The 19713-nt window shown below is 42.5% G+C and overlaps 1 protein-coding gene across 5 annotated transcripts in view; it reads right to left on the reverse strand.

Annotated features, from left to right (window-relative positions):
* Window positions 1-398: 398 nt before the first annotated feature.
* Window positions 399-19713, reverse strand: part of PLEKHA4 (pleckstrin homology domain containing A4) — a 116266-nt gene continuing 96951 nt past the window's right edge. For 3 of the 5 annotated variants that reach the window (XM_075328544.1, XM_075328541.1, XM_075328542.1), the window contains 16 exons: window positions 19430-19510; window positions 16983-17075; window positions 16693-16755; window positions 16424-16504; window positions 12810-12959; window positions 11766-11864; window positions 11538-11646; window positions 10986-11095; window positions 9166-9264; window positions 7921-7990; window positions 4914-5014; window positions 4638-4817; window positions 3964-4329; window positions 3592-3698; window positions 3152-3258; window positions 399-2094 (listed from right to left, as the gene is read on the reverse strand). In XM_075328544.1, coding sequence (XP_075184659.1) covers window positions 1637-2094; window positions 3152-3258; window positions 3592-3698; window positions 3964-4329; window positions 4638-4817; window positions 4914-5014; window positions 7921-7990; window positions 9166-9264; window positions 10986-11095; window positions 11538-11646; window positions 11766-11864; window positions 12810-12959; window positions 16424-16504; window positions 16693-16755; window positions 16983-17075; window positions 19430-19510 — 2274 coding nt within the window. In that variant the 3' untranslated portion in view covers window positions 399-1636. The remainder of the gene's footprint in view (window positions 2095-3151; window positions 3259-3591; window positions 3699-3963; window positions 4330-4637; window positions 4818-4913; window positions 5015-7920; window positions 7991-9165; window positions 9265-10985; window positions 11096-11537; window positions 11647-11765; window positions 11865-12809; window positions 12960-16423; window positions 16505-16692; window positions 16756-16982; window positions 17076-19429; window positions 19511-19713) is intronic. The other 2 variants (XM_075328543.1, XM_075328545.1) reach the window with 2 other exon arrangements.

A 19713-nucleotide genomic window follows, 5' to 3' on the forward strand; every position in this document is an offset into this window, starting at 1 on the left:
TGTTCCCTAGGGTTTAGGGATAGCCAAGGTCAGGTATCCGGCTTGGCACATAGATGCGGAACCTATCTAGGGTTGTGAGGGACCCCAGGGACCAGTGGTAGGTTTGGTCAGGGGTCACCATCTCTCCCTTCCCTAGACACAGGGTTTCCCTTCCCTTTCGCTTGTTACTTCCCCTTACCTAGCGTGACACTGGCTCGCCCCCCACTGCTTTCCGCCTCTTGCTATTAAACATTTAGTCGGTTGGTATATAATGCTGTCTGCAATATGCTGGTGAAAGCAGAAGATTCATGAAGAAGGTGGTCTTCACTGTGTCATAACACTGCTGACCGAAGCAACCACCCGTCCTGCTGTGTGCATGATTGTGTAATGATGATATATTAATAAATAAAACAAATGGCTCCATACTGTGTTGCTTTATTTGCATCTTCCAGTTTTGCATAGAAATTACAAAACAGTAAAGCTTAGAACACATTCCTTCGTTTGTCTGATTTTTCTACTTTAAAAAGAAAAAAAAATCAACAAAAAATAAAGTTAAAAAATGAGTAGCAGATCTCTGCAGTTACTATAAAAAATAAAACTGGTAATACGCATGTCAGGAGAATGGTAAAGGAATGGTTAACACAAAGACGGCATCAACATTAATAAGGCAGTAAGTCGGCCGAGCACAGCATTTGGCTTTAGTGACAAGTTTAAAAAAACAAAAAAAAAGAAAAAGTAAAATGTAAAGTATACAACCGGTCAGGATGAAAAGGGCACACGCCGTATTGTAGTGTCCTATGTTATCACATAGTCCCTTCACAAGAGTCAATAGATTAAAAAAAGGAAATTGAACAGACCACTCGGGGTTCCTTTTGTCTTAAAAAACACAAATATACAGGTATTAAAAAGACAGAATAATTACAGCTGGTTATGTCACGGGGCTCGATTGTTCTCCCTCCCAAACATCACACATTGCCCCCCTTTTTTGTTTTAGGTGCCAATAAATGCAAGGCATATAACAACTTATCTGTTGACGTCCAGGAGTAATCTGTAGACATCACCGAAATGTAACCAGCGAAAAAATGAACCTTCATGACCCTTCTACTCTATAGAACAGAGTGTTTAAGCGTTTTTTTGGTACATTATATGGTTACCTTAAGTTACTATGACTGTCTTAAGGAACCGTAATAATTTCCACACAAGGGTGAAAAGCCCTTCAATGATCCAGTCTTCTGTATTTCACAGCTTTGCCTTCTCTACATGGAGAACTTGAAAATTCCCTCATCTAGTGCAACTGGGCTTAGCGGAGCGTCATTAACAGCCCAAATGACCATCAGGGCAGCCGCTAATAAGTCTAATAAGTGTTTCCGCATGATCTGAGACTCCTACTTTCCCTATCCCTATGGCCCCTTCCTCACTTTACCATGGCACGTTCCACAGACACGTCTCTATCCACATTTGTACAGTCACCTCCTCTGCACCGTCTATATACACCTATTTACACCTCGTCCATTTACAACTTTCTTCCATCCCTTCATCCTAGTTTTCTACATAATTTGTGCCATCATAAAACTCAACATCCTTTTACGCTCAAGATCCAACTCAAGTGTCCACGTCACAAGAATCACACGGGTCCAAAAAGGGTGTGTGGAGAAGCTTAGAAGCTGGACTGAAGGAGCGTGATCCGGATGGGTTCCCGCTCTTCTTTGCAGAAGTCAGTGACTTTGCCCATGCTTAGCGGGTTATAATGTAAGTCCTCTATGAGGAAATCGTAACTGGCCACCTGTCCATTACACTTGGGGAGAGAAGAGCCCTCTGGTTTTGGGACAGGGCCATGATCTCTGCTCTCTCCTGGCGTCTGTGCCGGCCAGTTCTCATAGTGTAGATTGATGGAGCGATCTTTGGTCATGTCTGGACTACGCGCCCCTACAGGACAACGCTGAGGCCCATCTTTCGTTGTGTAGCTGTTTTCAATCTGCAGTGAGTTGGTTTGGCAGTGGTCTCGGACTTCACATGGTTTGCTGCTGTGGGAATCTTTCAGAAAGTCCCATGGATACACTTCATCTGATGTGGAGACGTCACTGCTCGTATCGCAGTCATCCGATAAAGCTTTGGCTGCGGATGGAAAAACAAAACGTATGTCTGAATGTCAACATGACTTTCCTTTTTGTTATACTCAGGTTTTCAGATTTTTGCTTTTTTTTTTTAAAGAGAATTTCAGCAGTCTCATTATCATGACAGACAGGAATACACTGAAAAGATAAAAGCTCCATATACAGTAGATAATACAGGATCCACCATTTACCTCCTCCCCCTTCACTCACAGTGACGTCTGTCCAGATCAGAGCATGCTCAGTTTACACTTTTCCAGAAAGAAATAGGGTCAGAGTCAGTTTAAAGCGGACTAATATCCCAGATGTGCTCTATGGGAGACTGAGTCATGGGGTGCGATGGGACCTGTCAAATGTGAGCAACCGCTCCATTTAAATATCACCGACAGCAGTTTAAGGGACTCGGCACTTAAAGCACAGAATGAGTGTTCAAAGCAAGTACAGGCGCTTGGGTGCACCCTTGGTGGGGCCAAACATTTACATGCCCTTCCCAGCTGGTTATGTGTTCCACTGAGTGGCTGTGCTTGGTTTGAACAGTCATTCCGTGCTGACAGAGTCCATTTAAATGGTTAACAGCCACCACCGGAGCAGAGCGCTGGCTGTGAGACACAGATGCTGGCTGGGTAATCTAGCCGGCATCTTCTCTGATCGGAGGGATCGTTCCTAATCTCCACACATGTGGACCCCTTCCCAAGATGTAAATTCATATCCTAATGCAGAGTTGGTTTAATGTAGGAACAAAAAGATTATATATATTTTATATAATATATACACATATATTATATAAAGTCATTTTTTTGTTCCTACAGACTATTATATATATATATATATATATTATATATTATAAAAAAAATATATGTGAGATATATATAACCATAAAGTACATGTAAATTGCCAGAAGTTGCCTATAAGACTATTTCAAGGTGAGAAGAATTCGAGAACTATGGCTTAACAATAAAAAGCACCACATTAATACAGATATATAAGAGCCATTGAGCAGGACAAAATAAGAACCCATACACATTATCCAGTAAGGAAATATAATAAGGTCATCCATTCACCTGTAAATATTTTGCTGCGTTGCGAGGCCTCTGATGCCAGTGTATAGGACAGGTTGACAATCCGTTCCCGCTCTTCCTCCAGTGAGATGTTGTAGCCTTCATCATCCCTGAAACGTTTACAAGATATATTCAGCCTGAATCATGTCTGCCGCCAGGTATATCTTTCTCTGAAGGCCATCGGCGTTTCACAGAAAAGTTTTCTGAAGCTCTGACCGGAAACCATAGGCAGAGAGGAGAGTAGTCTGGTGTGGCCACCAGCCAGCTTCTCCCCATATCACCCTGATTGATTGACAGTTCTCCATGTACACGAAGTATAGGTTGTCTATCACCTGTAGAGTCAGCCGGGGATGACCTTGTCTCTGCCAATGGTGCAGCCCGGCTCAGATTTTTGGTTTGGGCAGCATGAATGAGGTGATGTGGACTAGTAGACATAACCATACCTGGTCCTAGAATTGGTGCTTTTCAGTTGGTTTCCACTTTTTGACTTTCCCTCTACGTCTTCAGGGTGATTTTTGACATTTCTTGTTATTTCTTCACCAGATCTGGACTGAAATCAGAAAACTGGTTCAGTTTTGACACCTATGCCACCAGGTCACTTATTCATAAACATGCCATCTTGAAGAGCAGGACTGCATGCATGTAACACCAAACAAGGTCTGAACATAATACATTTACTTGATGTCCACATGGTGGACACACACCCAACACAACGTACAGTCGTGCCTGCCATACACCCCATGCCGCAATAAACATACAGCGCAGCACAGAAGCAATGGACGGAGCATGCAAACAATACATTGTTTGAAGCTTACCCCCTGCTTATTGAAGCTGCCATTGTGCATATCTTTTTTCAGTTGCATGCAGGCAGCCGTGACAATTTTACTGCTTGTTCTTAATGGTGGAGTCACCTTTACCACGGGAGAGATCTCATGACTGGTTACGGAGGTAACGTTTTCTGTCTGCGGCTCCATCACGACACTGTAGGTGGGGTCTTCCGGCATGGTGTCCGGTGAGGACTTTTTTGCGTGAACGCTTCCAGTTTTTCCATGCAGTGGGGCAGATGCGTTGCTGGGGTAAAAGGATGCAGTGACCCTCACCAGCGTTGGTTTTCTCGGTTCTGTAGAGGTTTTATCCACCTGTTGAGAGCTGCTTGAAGACTCAGAGGAAGAAGATCGCAGCTGCCGGAAAAGGGTCAATACAAGTTAGCAGAAAACCAGTCATGGCCACCACAGAATGTGTAGCTGATCGGTTGTGGTGATGGGAGCCAGAGCCCACTTATCAGATACTGACTGCCCAACCTAATAATGATGATTTATCCTAAGGATACATAATCATAGTCTTGAAATTGATTTCAATGGCAAATCTAAAAACAAATGCTCTCCAATGGATTGGTTGCATGCAGATTATTTTGCCTATTCTCCCCCCCCCCCCCAAAAAAAAGGTCTTGGACACATTTATTACTCATGCTCAGTCATGATATACTTACTCTGCCCCCTATTGGACCGGTTGCAGACCTTTGGGAGTTCTGACGTTGCGCTGTGACACCAGGCTTAGGTTTCTCATGAATCTGAGCCTCCTGATGTCTTCGCATTCTCTCCATCTGCTCCTCAGCGCTCATTCTTTGCTTCCTAACTGTTCCCATCTCTGGCAGATTGGGTGGTGATGCCTTCAGAAAAAGAAAAAAACAGAAGTAAAGCAGGTCAGGGTTTAGACTTGGGTAGTAGAAAGGACAAATGAGGTTCCACTTTTATGCTTGCCATACCTTTGGTTCTAGAGTCATCTTGTGGCTTGAAGGTATAGGTATTGGGCAGGAAGACTGGTGTGGTCGACCATCTGCCACATCCTTGATTGGCAAAGCCGCTTCTTACATACAAGAGAGTTAAAAAGATGACTCAGTGACTCATAAGTAAGAGTATATAGATTACAAATCAAAATCAGGAAAATTGTCCCCAGATCTCTCAGTAGAGCAGCCTTAGCCTTCTGGACACTTCTCAGTCATCCAGACACCACAATGAGGACCATTCCAGCATCTGGGCTAAATACACAGTTGGGTTTTGCCAAGGAGAATCTAGAAACACTTTTGGCCAAGCCAAGTCACAGAACATGTGTCACAGGTGACAGTCAGTCCTGTGGTGTCCAGCTATAGAAGGTCGCAGCATTTGGTTGTGCAAAATGCTCCCTGACCTTTTATTGTTCCTGCTTGGTGCATATGGTATCTTCTGTATCTCCTCTGCTTGGGGGTTTATCCCTTTCCCTTTAGGACCCTGCAGAGTTCCTCACCCTAGCAGCTGTTTTAATCAGCATTTTTCTTCATATCCTTAAAAAACCCTCATTCCCTTCTGGTCTGTGCTGGTGATAAGTCTAATATCCTTAACAAGTCTTCAGTGCAAGCAGTCGGCTTGGATTCATCTGGAGAAAATGTGTTGTTTGCAGTTCCTCTCCCTGAGTCATTTGGAGATACAGTGCCTACAAGTAGTATTCAACCCCCTGCAGATTTAGCAGGTTTACACATTCGGAATTAACTTGGCATTGTGACATTTGGACTGTAGATCAGCCTGGAAGTGTGAAATGCACTGCAGCAAAAAAGAATGTTATTTCTTTTTTTAAATTGTGAAAAATTTATTCAGAGTGTCATTTATTGTTCAACCCCTCAATCCACCAGAATTCTGTTTGGTTCCCCTAAAGTATTAAGAAGTATTTCAGGCACAAAGAACAATGAGCTTCACATGTTTGGATTAATTATCTCTTTTTCCAGCCTTTTCTGACTAATTAAGACCCTCCCCAAACTTGTGAACAGCACTCATACTTGGTCAACATGGGAAAGACAAAGGAGCATTCCAAGGCCATCAGAGACAAGATCGTGGAGGGTCACAAGGCTGGCAAGGGGTACAAAACCCTTTCCAAGGAGTTGGGCCTACCTGTCTCCACTGTTGGGAGCATCATCCGGACGTGGAAGGCTTATGGAACTACTGTTAGCCTTCCACGGCCTGGACAGCCTTTGAAAGTTTCCACCCGTGCCGAGGCCAGGCTTGTCCGAAGAGTCAAGGCTAACCCAAGGAACAAGGAAGGAGCTCCGGGAAGATCTCATGGCAGTGGGGACATTGGTTTCAGTCAATACCATAAGTAACGTACTCCACCGCAATGGTCTCCGTTCCAGACGAGCCCGTAAGGTACCTTTACTTTCAAAACGTCATGTCAAGGCTCGTCTACAGTTTGCTCATGATCACTTGGAGGACTCTGAGACAGACTGGTTCAAGGTTCTCTGGTCTGATGAGACCAAGATCGAGATCTTTGGTGCCAACCACACATGTGACGTTTGGAGACTGGATGGCACTGCATACGACCCCAAGAATACCATCCCTACAGTCAAGCATGGTGGTGGTGGCAGCATCATGCTGTGGGGCTGTTTCTCAGCCAAGGGGCCTGGCCATCTGGTCCGCATCCATGGGAAGATGGATAGCACGGCCTACCTGGAGATTTTGGCCAAGAACCTCCGCTCCTCCATCAATGATCTTAAGACGGGTCGTCATTTCATCTTCCAACAAGACAACGACCCAAAGCACACAGCCAAGAAAACCAAGGCCTGGTTCAAGAGGGAAAAAATCAAGGTGTTGCAGTGGCCTAGTCAGTCTCCTGACCTTAACCCAATTGAAAATTTGTGGAAGGAGCTCAAGTTTAAAGTCCAGATGAGACACCCAAAGAACCTAGATAACTTGGAGAAGATCTGCATGGAGGAGTGGGCCAAGATAACTCCAGAGACCTGTGCCGGCCTGATCAGGTCTTATAAAAGACGATTATTAGCTGTAATTGCAAACAAGGATTATTATTCCACAAAATATTAAACCTAGGGGTTGAATAATAATTGACCCACACTTTTATGTTGAAAATGTATTAAAATTTAACTGAGCAACATAACTTGTTGGTTTGTAAGATTTATGCATCTGTTAATAAATCCTGCTCTTGTTTGAAGTTTGCAGGCTCTAACTTATTTGCATCTTATCAAACCTGCTAAATCTGCAGGGGGTTGAATACTACTTGTAGGCACTGTATGTTATTAGTTATGTTTGTGATCCCTGTGTGTTCTTTAGAGCTTAGTGGGGTTGACTGAATGCTCATCCCATCTGTTCCCTAAGTAGGGCCTATTTGCGGGTCAGCCAGGGTCAGGTGTAGAACCTATCTAGGGTGGTGAGGGAAGCCAGGGCCTGGCAGCAGGTTTGGTCAGGGGTCTCCATCTTTCCCTTCCCTAGACACAGTTTCTCTTCCCTTTCGACGTTCGTTTGGTACTTCCCGTACTTAACATGACAACATAACCCCATTTCTCCTGGAGGCCCATGAGCCTCTGAGATCTTTATTCCATTATGTTGGTGCCATCAGTAGCACTTTTTTGCCACCTACGCAAGCTCTATAGGAAAATCTGCAGAAAAGCAATAAAAAAAATTGTACTGGGCAGGTGTATCAATATTTTTGTAGCCACTGTGTGTAATGGCATCCAGATAATAGAAAAGTGCCATACAAACAGCACGTTGTTGCCAGAATCACTCAGTTGTGCAGCCATAGACTTCAAGTCCTCAATACACAAGATACAAATTTGTTCACATTTGTAATTCAAATATATTAGCAAAGATAAATATTACAGCTCCAGCCTGTATTACATGTGCAAGGGCGACAGAGTGAGCAACAACAAATTCTTTATTGGTCAGACAAATATGCGAAAAGGGCAAAAGCCAAGTTTTTTGTTTTTTTTTTTTATAATTTAAATGTTAATTTACCACTTGGTGTACTTGGGGACTGTGGTGCCGATATGCTCTCTAGTGGCTCAAATGCTCTGTCTTGCTCAATCTACAATTTATAAAAAAGAAAAAAAAAGTTACCGACGAAATTCATGAATATTAGGGAAATTAAAGCTGAAATAAAAAAATATATATTTATCAAATATTATAAATATATCATATTATAAATACATCATAAATATATGATAAATATATATCATTATAAATATATGATACATATATGATAAATACATCTTATAAATATAATATATCATTATAAATCTTATAAATATATCATAAATATATTATAAATATGATAAATATATCATAAATATAATATAAATCGATATAAAATTATAAATATATTATAAATTATAAATATATGATAATATATTATAAATTTATGATAAATATATTAAAAATATATTATAAGAGATTATAAATATATTATAAATATATCATAAATTATAAATCTATTATACAAATATAAATATATATATTGTAAATATGTCATAATATATTATAAATATATCACGTGATAAATATATGATAAATATATCATATTATAAATATATTCTATATTTTATAGATAGATAGATACAGACACAAACATAGAATGAGGTGTAGGTTTTGGAATCTAATTTTTTTTAAGCCACATGGAATGAAAATCGGAGCAAGTGGAATGCAATGTTTTATCGCATTCCACTCGGACCAATATTAGCTTGTGTGTCAGCACCCATGAGCGATTATTTTCTCAGCCCTAACTGGACCGAGAAAACAATCGCAGCATGCTGTGACTGTAATGTGAGTCTTGTTTCTCTCGCACCCATTCAAGTCTATGGGGTGAGAGAAAAATCGCACTGCACTTGCAGTACAGCGGTGTACAGCGAGTGCAGGGCGAGATTCGCAATAGCTGGCAACGGAGGAGAGCGGGAGATAAATCCCTCCCGCCCCTCCTCAGCGCCGGCCCGCCCCTCCTCAGAGCCGGCCCGCCCCCCGCAGCTGAGGTCGGATCACATGATCGGATCTCCGTTGCAGTGACACTCGCATGACACTCTGCTCCTGCTGTGCTGCCAGCGTGAGCTGAGTCATGCGAGGATTGCAGTAGATCCCGTGTGGCCCTGGCCTAATAAGGAGACTCTTCAGAACAATATATTATTCCGTACATGTGATCCCCAAACGATGCATTTCTGCACATTCATATGTGACAGACTCTGTAGCACTTTTTATGAATATCTTTCTCACCTGGTCACTCGCCGCCCCTCTACTTTGCTTCTCACTTTCAGGACTGGATGATGGGTGATCTTTGGGAAGAGGTGGTCTGGGGGGAATGGATTCAGACTCCTTTATAAGATAAAATAGGTGGGAATATCATGGTTTTAGCTTCCTGCTGCAGAGTAACCATTGTCTTAACGAAGTTTCCTCTATTAGGACAACCTCATGTGATTCCACTATACTCACCTCCCGCACCAGCATCGTTCCAGTGGTGTCCAGGCTTGCGGGGCGTTGTGACGTCACATGAACCAGGCGTTTAATCAGTGATGCTTTCCTTCTCCCTGACTTTTGTCCAAACAAGTAATCAACAGGACAGGACAGACGCTGCCCTCACTTCCTTTTGATTAACTCGTTTGGTCCAAAGGCGAGGAGACAGAGTCCGGTGCTGATAAGATGCAGGGCTCGGGTGACATCACAACTTCATGCGAGGCGTCGCGCCACTAGAACGGTGTCTGTACAGGAGGTGAGTATAGTCTATTTTACCTGGGGGAAACGTGGAATGAGAAGTGGCTGAACAACTTTAATTGCCCCCCATAAATTAATAGTACATGTGAAAATAAGGACCTTCGTATTATATCTTGCCAAAAGTTCCCTTTATTCTCCTCCTTGATTGATTCTCAATGTTCTCAATTCATGAGTAAAATCTCACTTCAGTGACTACAGTTTATCACATTACTGAGATAGGAGGTGACAGTTGGTGCTTATAAATATCTATGGAGAACTGTAACTGTCGTTTCAGGAGATTCTAGCTCCTCCCACATCATAAATTATTAAAAGCACCAACTGTCACCTATCTCAGTAATGGGGAAACCTGCCTTCACTGAATACATATTTTACCCGTGAATATTGATTTATAAAGCAGCATTTCTTTTTAATGAATAGCATTCACTAGACTGCAATCTCTCGTATCCAGTAACAAATAAATGCCAATACAAGGCTGAAAAGCCGGACTTCCATCACACAAATAGACAACACCAGCAACTACAGATTGACTCATAGGGAGGATTGAAAGCTTCAAGCTCTCCCTAGTGAATGCTGTGGGAAAATGCTTTAAAGGGAATCTGTCGGCAGGTTTTTGCCATCTCATCTGAGAGCAGCATGGAGTAGGTAAAGAGACCCCAATTCCAATGATGATCACTTAGTTTACTGGGTGACACAATCAGTTTTTTAGATTTAGCAATGTAGCAGAGCTGAGAAAGTTGGCACCACCCACACCAGGCTCTTTATGTACAGTGTCTATAGACCGTAAGCTGCTTATCAAAGGAGAGGGAGTGGATGACTAGATGATGTAGTCCAGCAATGATAAGATTCTTGTGCTAAAACAATCATTTCAAGTAAACAGCATGGAACTTTATAAGAGAATCTCTGTTCTTCAGCAAGCCGTCCTCAGATTACATAGCAAAAACCTGCTAACACATTCCATTTAAATAGAAGCAGCTCCTTGTCAAGTCTGTTCACACCAAGATACCCATATTCCATATATTTACATAGATCGGCACACACCGATACATTTATCAAAGTTTCAATGGTCAACTGATTTTTTTTTTTTTTTTTTTAGTCAAATGAGCCATTTTCAAGCCACAACAAAGGATCATATGAACTAAAACATTGCTGTTCACATGGACAGATAAAACGTGGTTAAATGTATTGAAAACTGTTCGAATGGTTGCTGGGTCTTGGCAAAGGGATTTGCATCTTAAAGTAAGACTCCGCGGTTCTGATTCTTCCATTCATTAGATATAGATATACACACGTGCATAGATACTATAAAACAAATATAGGCAACTTACAATGGGATTTTTCTCTTGGACAAAGGGATTCATCCCAGACTGATGGTAAAGAAAACTCCTCTGGAAGGTTGTCGGTGTTTCGCTGGCAGGGGAGGGTGGCATCATCATTGCTGTATAATAACATATATAGGTGGAGAGGAGGGCGGAAGGCAAAAGAGGGCGGAAGGCAAAAGAGGGCGGAAGGCAAAAGAGGGCGGAAGGCAAAAGAGGGCGGAAGGCAAAAGAGGGCGGAAGGCAAAAGAGGGCGGAAGGCAGAGGTGGGCGGAAGGCAGAGGTGGGCGGAAGGCAGAGGTGGGCGGAAGGCAGAGGTGGGCGGAAGGCAGAGGTGGGCGGAAGGCAGAGGTGGGCGGAAGGCAGAGGTGGGCGGAAGGCAGAGGTGGGCGGAAGGCAGAGGTGGGCGGAAGGCAGAGGTGGGCGGAAGGCAGAGGTGGGCGGAAGGCAGAGGAGAGAACATAGATCCATTAATCCAATGTGAACAGCGACTTACTAAAAGGGGGAAACAAATAAATCTCAGATGGGGAAATTACAGAATGGAAAATCGTGTTTACATACCAGGGTGTCTGGCCGGATCAGGAATGGCATGAAAGTTGGCCTTGTTAAATCTGAGGCCGGATATAATGTCATTGATCATCCACAGATCTCTTTGAGCAGCTGCCTGGTCCTGAAAAGGCAAGAAAAGCCCTAAATACACAAAACACCCGGCACAATTCTCAAGGCAGATTTGCTTGCTAGCTTCTGTGGAAGGCTGGGGATCCCTCGGAGCCACATGTGGTCACTTACCTGTGGGTGTCCGATCTGACTGACTCGTTCCAATGTTTCCCTCAGCGTGTGAAGCTCATTTTCTAGTAGCCGGTATTCTTCCCATGCACGGTCTCGGTCCTAGTTAAGACGATACAAAACATGCAATATCTTTAGGACTTATTAGCAATGTCCACATTCTAGACCAGTTTTTTTTTTTAACACTGTACATCCGCACACATTTTCAGTTTTTTGGGCAGATGCGGAGACCTGATTCTAGCCCATTATTCTTCCCCAATGTGGTGAAATTACTATTCTTATCTTGGATACGCAAAACTAGTCATAAATGGGTTTTTCATTTTCAGGAAAGGCTATAAAATACCTAAAATAATAAGCATAAGGTACTTATCCTCCCCAGGTCCAGTGCCAGATCCCCGCTATTGTTCGTTATTTGGCATTTGTGCTGCAGCGATGACATCACATTGACCGTGTGAATCGCCCCTGTAGCCAATCACTGAGTTTGGTGGCTCATGCCATCTAACGTACACATTCACAGAGCTCAGTGATTGGCTGCAGTGGTGATTAACACTGTCGATGTGATGTGTAGCCAAGACACCAAGACCAAAGACGCAGCATGGTGCCTATACAGGTCCTAGGGAGGGAGAGTACCTACTGTGTTTGTTATTTTAGAAGAGCGTACGTGAGTTCATGTTCTTGAAAATGGAAAACCCCTTAATATAAGTCAAGTGTTTACCAGTATAGACAACTACTAATAATCAGCATGAGCACGATCAGCATTGGAGATTTTGAGAGCTACTATACTACGTCATCTCAGATAATGTTTTACGCTGCCCAATCCAGAAAAATGCATAAGTTCATTCTTTTGCGTGTTTAGTTAGCGCTTTTTCAGGTGGTTTTTGGAGCTGAATCCACCTGAAAAAGACGTGCACATAGCCAAAGTCTACATTTTTCCAAAAGTGGTTTCCACTTGATAAGCTATGGATTTGTCGGCTTCAAATCCTCCGTGTGAACGCAGCCTTATTATTCTTTTAATATCTGCTTGACCAAAAAAGGATTTCAACTCACCAAAGACAGATCACACAGCCGGGCGCGTACATACACCAGGTCGTCCTGGAGGAGCCTCTGCTGATACCAGATGTTCTCAATCACTTGCTCCTGACCCTGGAACTCATCCAGGTGTTGATGGGTTAACTGCAGAGCGTCCTCCAACTTTTCCTAATGCAAAAATACAAAAGTAATGTGAATAGTTCCATCATGTGGACATTCGGATTGTCGCCTTGACAAACCATTTCCAGTAAATCAGGCGGTAAGACACGGAATGTCATCCCTACTGTAAATATAGTACATCTAGTAGATCTCCGGACATTTCTAACAGTCAAGTGTGCGTGTGTGGCGTAAAGGGAACCTGTCACATGTAGAAATGATATTAACCTATACATATGGGGTTAATCTGCAGATTAGTAGTGTTTGAAACCTGCCTATTTCCAGTGCATTGAAGTCGCTGCCGGGAGGAAATTAACTTTATGCCTCCTGGCAGCGTTCCGGTTTAAGTCCCAGTGCAGGGTCAGTCTTTGCTCAGTGTATGGAGAGCAGCGGGTGTAACAGCGCCCCCCCGTACTGACTGACAGCCTACTCGAATGCTGATTGGCTGTCAGTCAGTGCGGTGGCCGTGGTTACATGCGCCACTCTCCATACACAGAGCGGTGACTGAACCGGCGCCGGGATTGAAACCCAAACATTGCTTGAAGGCATAAAGTTACCGTATTTTTTGTTTTATAAAGATGCACTGAGACGTGCCCAAAATTTAAAGAAAAAAAAATATGGGGTCAGTCTTAAAATCTGGTGATGTCTTACTGGGAGGGGGGGGGTACAACAGCAATGATGGAGCGGGGTCCCAGGAGGCAGGGGCGGTGCTGGAGTAGGGCAATGCTGCGGGCAGTGCGGCGGGTGTCCCAGATCCTCGCTGTGAGGCAGGAGGAACTTCCAGAAACTGTCAGTGTTTTGGGCTTCAAAAAATTGGCGCCCAGAGTCAGCGCGTGTGCAGATTGAGCCACTGGCTCAATGAGGAGTCGAGATTTCATCTGCGCACGCGCCATCTCCAGACACCATTTTCCTTAAGTCCACTGCTGGGATATCAATAGCCCGGAGGCAGTGCATGCGCAGATGAGATCTTGAGCCGAGAGCCCCATCTACGCATGGGCCGACAACGCACCGCCAGTAAGCTATATTCGGCTTCTAAGACACACTCCTAATTTCCCTCTTAAATTTTTGGGAGGAAAAGTGCATTTTTTAATCCGAAAAATACGGTAATTTCCTCCCAGCAGCAAGGTTCAATGTACTGGAAATAGGCAAGTTTCAAACTCTATTAACCTGCAGATTAACCCCAGATTTGCAGGTTAATAGCATTTTTAAATGTGACATGTTTCCTTACAGGTTGATAAAGCGGCTCGGATTTACCCCGAATACCGAGGAAGGGAGGGGGGGGGGGGTGTTGACTTCTCAGATTACCGATGTGGCTGATGGACCGCGTCCTGCAAATGAATGTGCACTATTGGGTGCAAAGGCTCCTTAACATTTATCTCATATTGACAAGATACAAATTAAAATGTTTACTGTGAGAAAAACACTTAAGGGTATGTGGGCACAAGGCGTTTTTTTTTGTGGCATCAAAAACGCTGCGTTTATGGCCGCTAAAAAATGCACAAACGCAAAGCACATTAAAAAAAACGCATGCGTTTTTACCGCAATGGTGTGTTTTTGGCTGTGATTTGGTGCGTTTTTGTTCACTACGTTTAAATGCGTTTTTTTTATCAGGGAACAATGCCATTGAATAGAAAAAAAAATAAATAAATAAATCTGATGTCATTTCCTGCTTCAATCTGTTCTCTTTCATCCTCCACTAGTGTATGCAGGAGAGCAGAGAGCAGCTTCAGAACTACAAGGCTCAGCATGCTCCATCCAGTATTGTATGCTGGAGGGAGAGGCAGGGGGAGCAGAACTACAAGGCTCCAGGACTGTATGCAAAAAAAAAAAAAAAAAAAAAAAAAAAAAAAAGAAGACGTGGGCTTCGCCATATTTTTGTATGCTACCCAAGTACAGCAGGTAGGTACGGCAGCCCCCAACCCTCAGCTGCCTATTTGTACTTGGCTGGGAACCAAAAATATAGGGAAGTCCTATTTTTTTTTTTTTTTTAAATTATTTCATGAATTTCATGAAATAATTTAAAAAAAAAAAAAAAAAAAATGCCGTGGGCTTTGCCCATTTTAGTGTCCAACCAAGTATAACTAGGCAGCTGGGGATTTGAATCGGCAGCGCAGGGTGCCCATGCTTTCTGGACACCCCCGCTGCGAATTGCAGTCCGCAGCTGCCCCAGAAAATGGCGCTTTCATAGAAGCGCCATCTTCTGGCGCTGTATCCAACTCCTCCAGCGGGCCTGATGCTGGGTGGCTCGCTGGGTAATAATGGGGTTAGGGCTAGCTGTGTATTATCAACTAGCCCTAAGCACGAAATTCATGAGGTCATGCCAATGTTAGACATGGCCACCATGAATTTCTAGTAAAGATAAAAAAATATATATATATTTTTATTAGAAATAAAACGCAACACAATTAGTGACTCCATCTTTATTGAAATAAAAAAACCCCTCAGCAGTAATCCTGGGTCAAGGGTCCAGCGCTGTCCAATCCGGATCCAATATCATCTGATCGGTTTGCTGGAAGGCAAAGCGATAAGATGATGTGTCAGGTTCAAGGATGTGAATCGCATGACACATCAGCTAATTGTATAAACGGAGTTTATACAAATCAGCTGATGCATCAGTAGAAAATAAAACTACTCACTTCTGTGCAGACTCCTGTCCGATCGCTCCAGGAGCCGCCTGTAATCAGTGATGCGGTCTCCTGATGGCATCAGCTGATAGTTTGAGACGGCCAGGCGGTAAAAAGCTGGCCTCACCGCTGGACTTTTATGATCAGCTGATGCATCAGGTGCCGCATCAGCTGATTACCAGCAGGTCCTGCAGCGATCGGACGTGTCCCGGGAGTCTGCACATAGCCAAAGCAGGGGTGGTTGTAACGGGAAGAGGAGCTGGGAGCGGACATGTACCGGGAGTCTGCAGACAGGCGAGTATGATATTTTACTATTCACTTTTGATTTCACAGCCGCTTCCACCTCCCGTCTGGACTAGGCGCCGCGCGGGAGCGGACATGGCGCCGGATGGGAGGTGGAAGCCGCGGTGGCGGTAATGGGAGGATTCACGCTTCTATGTTTACCAACAGAATGAATCCTCTTCCTGTACACGTGACTGTACTACCCACCCCTTGCGTTTATAGCTGCGTTTTTAGTCATAGAAGCGCACTAAAATGCAGCTATATTTGCAATTTGCGTTTTTTCATTGCGTTTTTGAACATCTCATTGAACTCAATGGGTGAAAAACGCAGTGAAAAACGCAGGAATAATGGACATGCTGCGTTTTTTTGGGCACCACAAAAACACAGCTAAAAAGATAACGCTGTGTGCAGACAGCAAAAATGAAAACTCATAGACTTTGCTGGGGAAGAAAAGTCATGCAGTTTTCTGAGCAAAAATGCACCCGAAAAACGCCGCGAAAAACGCCTGGTGCACACATAGCCTAAATATCTTCCCATTACTAAAAAAAGATTAAAAAAACAAAACGTTACCTTTTCAATTCGAAGATGAGTAGATTCTTCCTCGATTCCAGCAAGGAGCTTATCCTGACCACACATCTTTGTCAGAAGAACCTGTAGTGGAAGGTGAAAGGTTAGAGAAGAATCGTGATAGTTAGTATAGTATGTTACTATACTGGGTAGGACAGTACTTGGCTATTACACAAAATAATCAAAAAAAATAATGTAATGTAATACCTTTACAGGAATAAACCTAAAAAAAAAAATCATAAAGAAGGCACAACTTTAAAAAAAATACTTACATCAATACTATTTTCTGCCATGCGAGGTGGGTATGGAGCACGGTACTGTGGGCTTCCTGATGGCTAAACAATAAAAAGGACAAAGCAAGGCTCAATTTTCAATAAAAGCAGATAATACATAGTGCGTAATTTCAATAATTAGAAGATATGTCAATAGTAGATGTACAAATATCTTCTTCATTAACACCAATAGCCCTGGTCCTAGGAGAAGGGACCTCCACGGTACAACTAGAACTACAAACCTCGCATTCTAAACAAACATTTGAATTTATTTGTAAAAAGAAACGCACCACAGAACTCAACGACAGTCGCTTCCCAGCAGGTAGATGGGGACGACTGGGACCAGGAGGCAAAGGTGGAAGCTGGGAATAACTCACCGAACCCTGCAGAGCAACAACAGATTTGTTTTCAGAAGAAAGGAAAAGAAAAAAAATTAAGCCAAAAAGGAAGGAAATCTCATGTTACGGACAGTAAAATTAGGCCGGTTTCACATTTGCGTCATTTTGACGGAAACAGAATCCAGCACAGATGTAGTACAGTTCATTTATTTACAGTGGAAGCGCAACACCATGTGGACACATGTGGTAGTGTATGAAACACACAACGCGCATGGTGTCGCGCTTACACTGTATATAAATGAACTGTACTGCATCTGTGCTGGATTCAGTTTCCGTCAAAACGACACAAATGTGAACCTGGCCTTCGAGGCAAGATGAGGAGAAGAAAAAAAAAGGAGAAAAAAAAAAGGAGGAAAAAAAAGGGAAAGAAAAGAAAATATATAATATAATATAATATAATATATATTTATTTATTTTATAAATATGGAAATATTTTGTTGGAGAAACATATACAGTTAGGTCCAGAAATATTTGGACAGTGACACAATTTTCGCCAGTTGGGCTCTGCATGCCACCACATTAGATTTAAAATTAAACCTCTACAACAGAATTCAAGTGCAGATTGTAACGTTTAATTTGAAGGTTTGAACAAAAATATCTGATAGAAATTGTAGGAATTGTACACATTTCTTTACAAACACTCCACATTTTAGGAGGTCAAAAGTAATTGGACAAATAAACCAAACCCAAACAATATATTTTTATTTTCAATATTTTGTTGCGAATCCTTTGGAGGCAATCACTGCCTTAAGTCTGGAACCCATGGACATCACCAAACGCTGGGTTTCCTCCTTCTTAATGCTTTGCCAGTCCTTTACAGCCGCAGCCTTCAGGTCTTGCTTGTTTGTGGGTCTTTCCGTCTTTAAGTCTGGATTTGAGCAAGTGAAATGCATGCTCAATTGGGTTAAGATCTGGTGATTGACTTGGCCATTGCAGAATGTTCCACTTTTTTGCACTCATGAACACCTGGGTAGCTTTGGCTGTATGCTTGGGGTCATTGTCCATCTGTACTATGAAGCGCCGTCCGATCAACTTTGCGGCATTTGGCTGAATCTGGGCTGAAAGTATATCCCGGTACACTTCAGAATTCATCCGGCTACTCTTGTCTGCTGTTATGTCATCAATAAACACAAGTGACCCAGTGCCATTGAAAGCCATGCATGCCCATGCCATCACGTTGCCTCCACCATGTTTTACAGAGGATGTGGTGTGCCTTGGATCATGTGCCGTTCCCTTTCTTCTCCAAACTTTTTTCTTCCCATCATTCTGGTACAGGTTGATCTTTGTCTCATCTGTCCATAGAATACTTTTCCAGAACTGAGCTGGCTTCATGAGGTGTTTTTCAGCAAATTTAACTCTGGCCTGTCTATTTTTGGAATTGATGAATGGTTTGCATCTAGATGTGAACCCTTTGTATTTACTTTCATGGAGTCTTCTCTTTACTGTTGACTTAGAGACAGATACACCTACTTCACTGAGAGTGTTCTGGACTTCAGTTGATGTTGTGAACGGGTTCTTCTTCACCAAAGAAAGTATGCGGCGATCATCCACCACTGTTGTCATATGTGGACGCCCAGGCCTTTTTGAGTTCCCAAGCTCACCAGTCAATTCCTTTTTTCTCAGAATGTACCTGACTGTTGATTTTGCTACTCCAAGCATGTCTGCTATCTCTCTGATGGATTTTTTCTTTTTTTTCAGCCTCAGGATGTTCTGCTTCACCTCAATTGAGAGTTCCTTAGACCGCATGTTGTCTGGTCACACCAACAACTTCCAAATGCAAAACCACACACCTCTAATCAACCCCAGACCTTTTAACTACTTCATTGATTACAGGTTAACGAGGGAGACGCCTTCAGAGTTAAATGCAGCCCTTAGAGTCCCTTGTCCAATTACTTTTAGTCCCTTGAAAAAGAGGAGGCTATGCATTACAGAGCTATGATTCCTAAACCCTTTCTCCGATTTGGATGTGAAAACTCTCATATTGCAGCTGGGAGTGTGCACTTTCAGCCCATATTATATATATAATTGCATTTCTGAACATGTTTTTGTAAACAGCTAAAATAACAAAACTTATGTCACTGTCCAAATATTTCTGGACCTAACTGTACATGTACATGTATATATATATATATATATATATATATATATATATATATATATATATATATATATATATATATATATATATATATATATATATATATATATATATATATATATATATATATATATTTCTCCAAGAAAATATTCATTGGACCACATTGGTCTACTTTGATACGATATTAGTGAGAGTTCTTCCGCAGACATTATTCTACCGACTCCCACAATGATCCACTCACCATTTTTGACAGGTGCCTCGGTGTGTTGCCAAGACCTCGACCGGAACATACTGCTGGGGGGAGGAATGACCTCTCTGAATACTATTGGCAAAAAGAGATGGAAAAATAAATTCTCAATACAACCATTTTCCTGTTTTGATAAATTTTCCATTTGACTTTGGTTCTGCAGAATCACTACAGGAAACAAAAGCGACTTGTGTGCAGCGCTCCCGACATCCGTCATTATGAATTACTTCTATTAATATTAATTACAGCATACCATTTCTATAATTCACAAATGGCAA

This window comes from Anomaloglossus baeobatrachus, chromosome 11, assembly GCF_048569485.1.
Source record: "Anomaloglossus baeobatrachus isolate aAnoBae1 chromosome 11, aAnoBae1.hap1, whole genome shotgun sequence".
Taxonomy (NCBI): Eukaryota; Metazoa; Chordata; class Amphibia; order Anura; family Aromobatidae; genus Anomaloglossus; species Anomaloglossus baeobatrachus.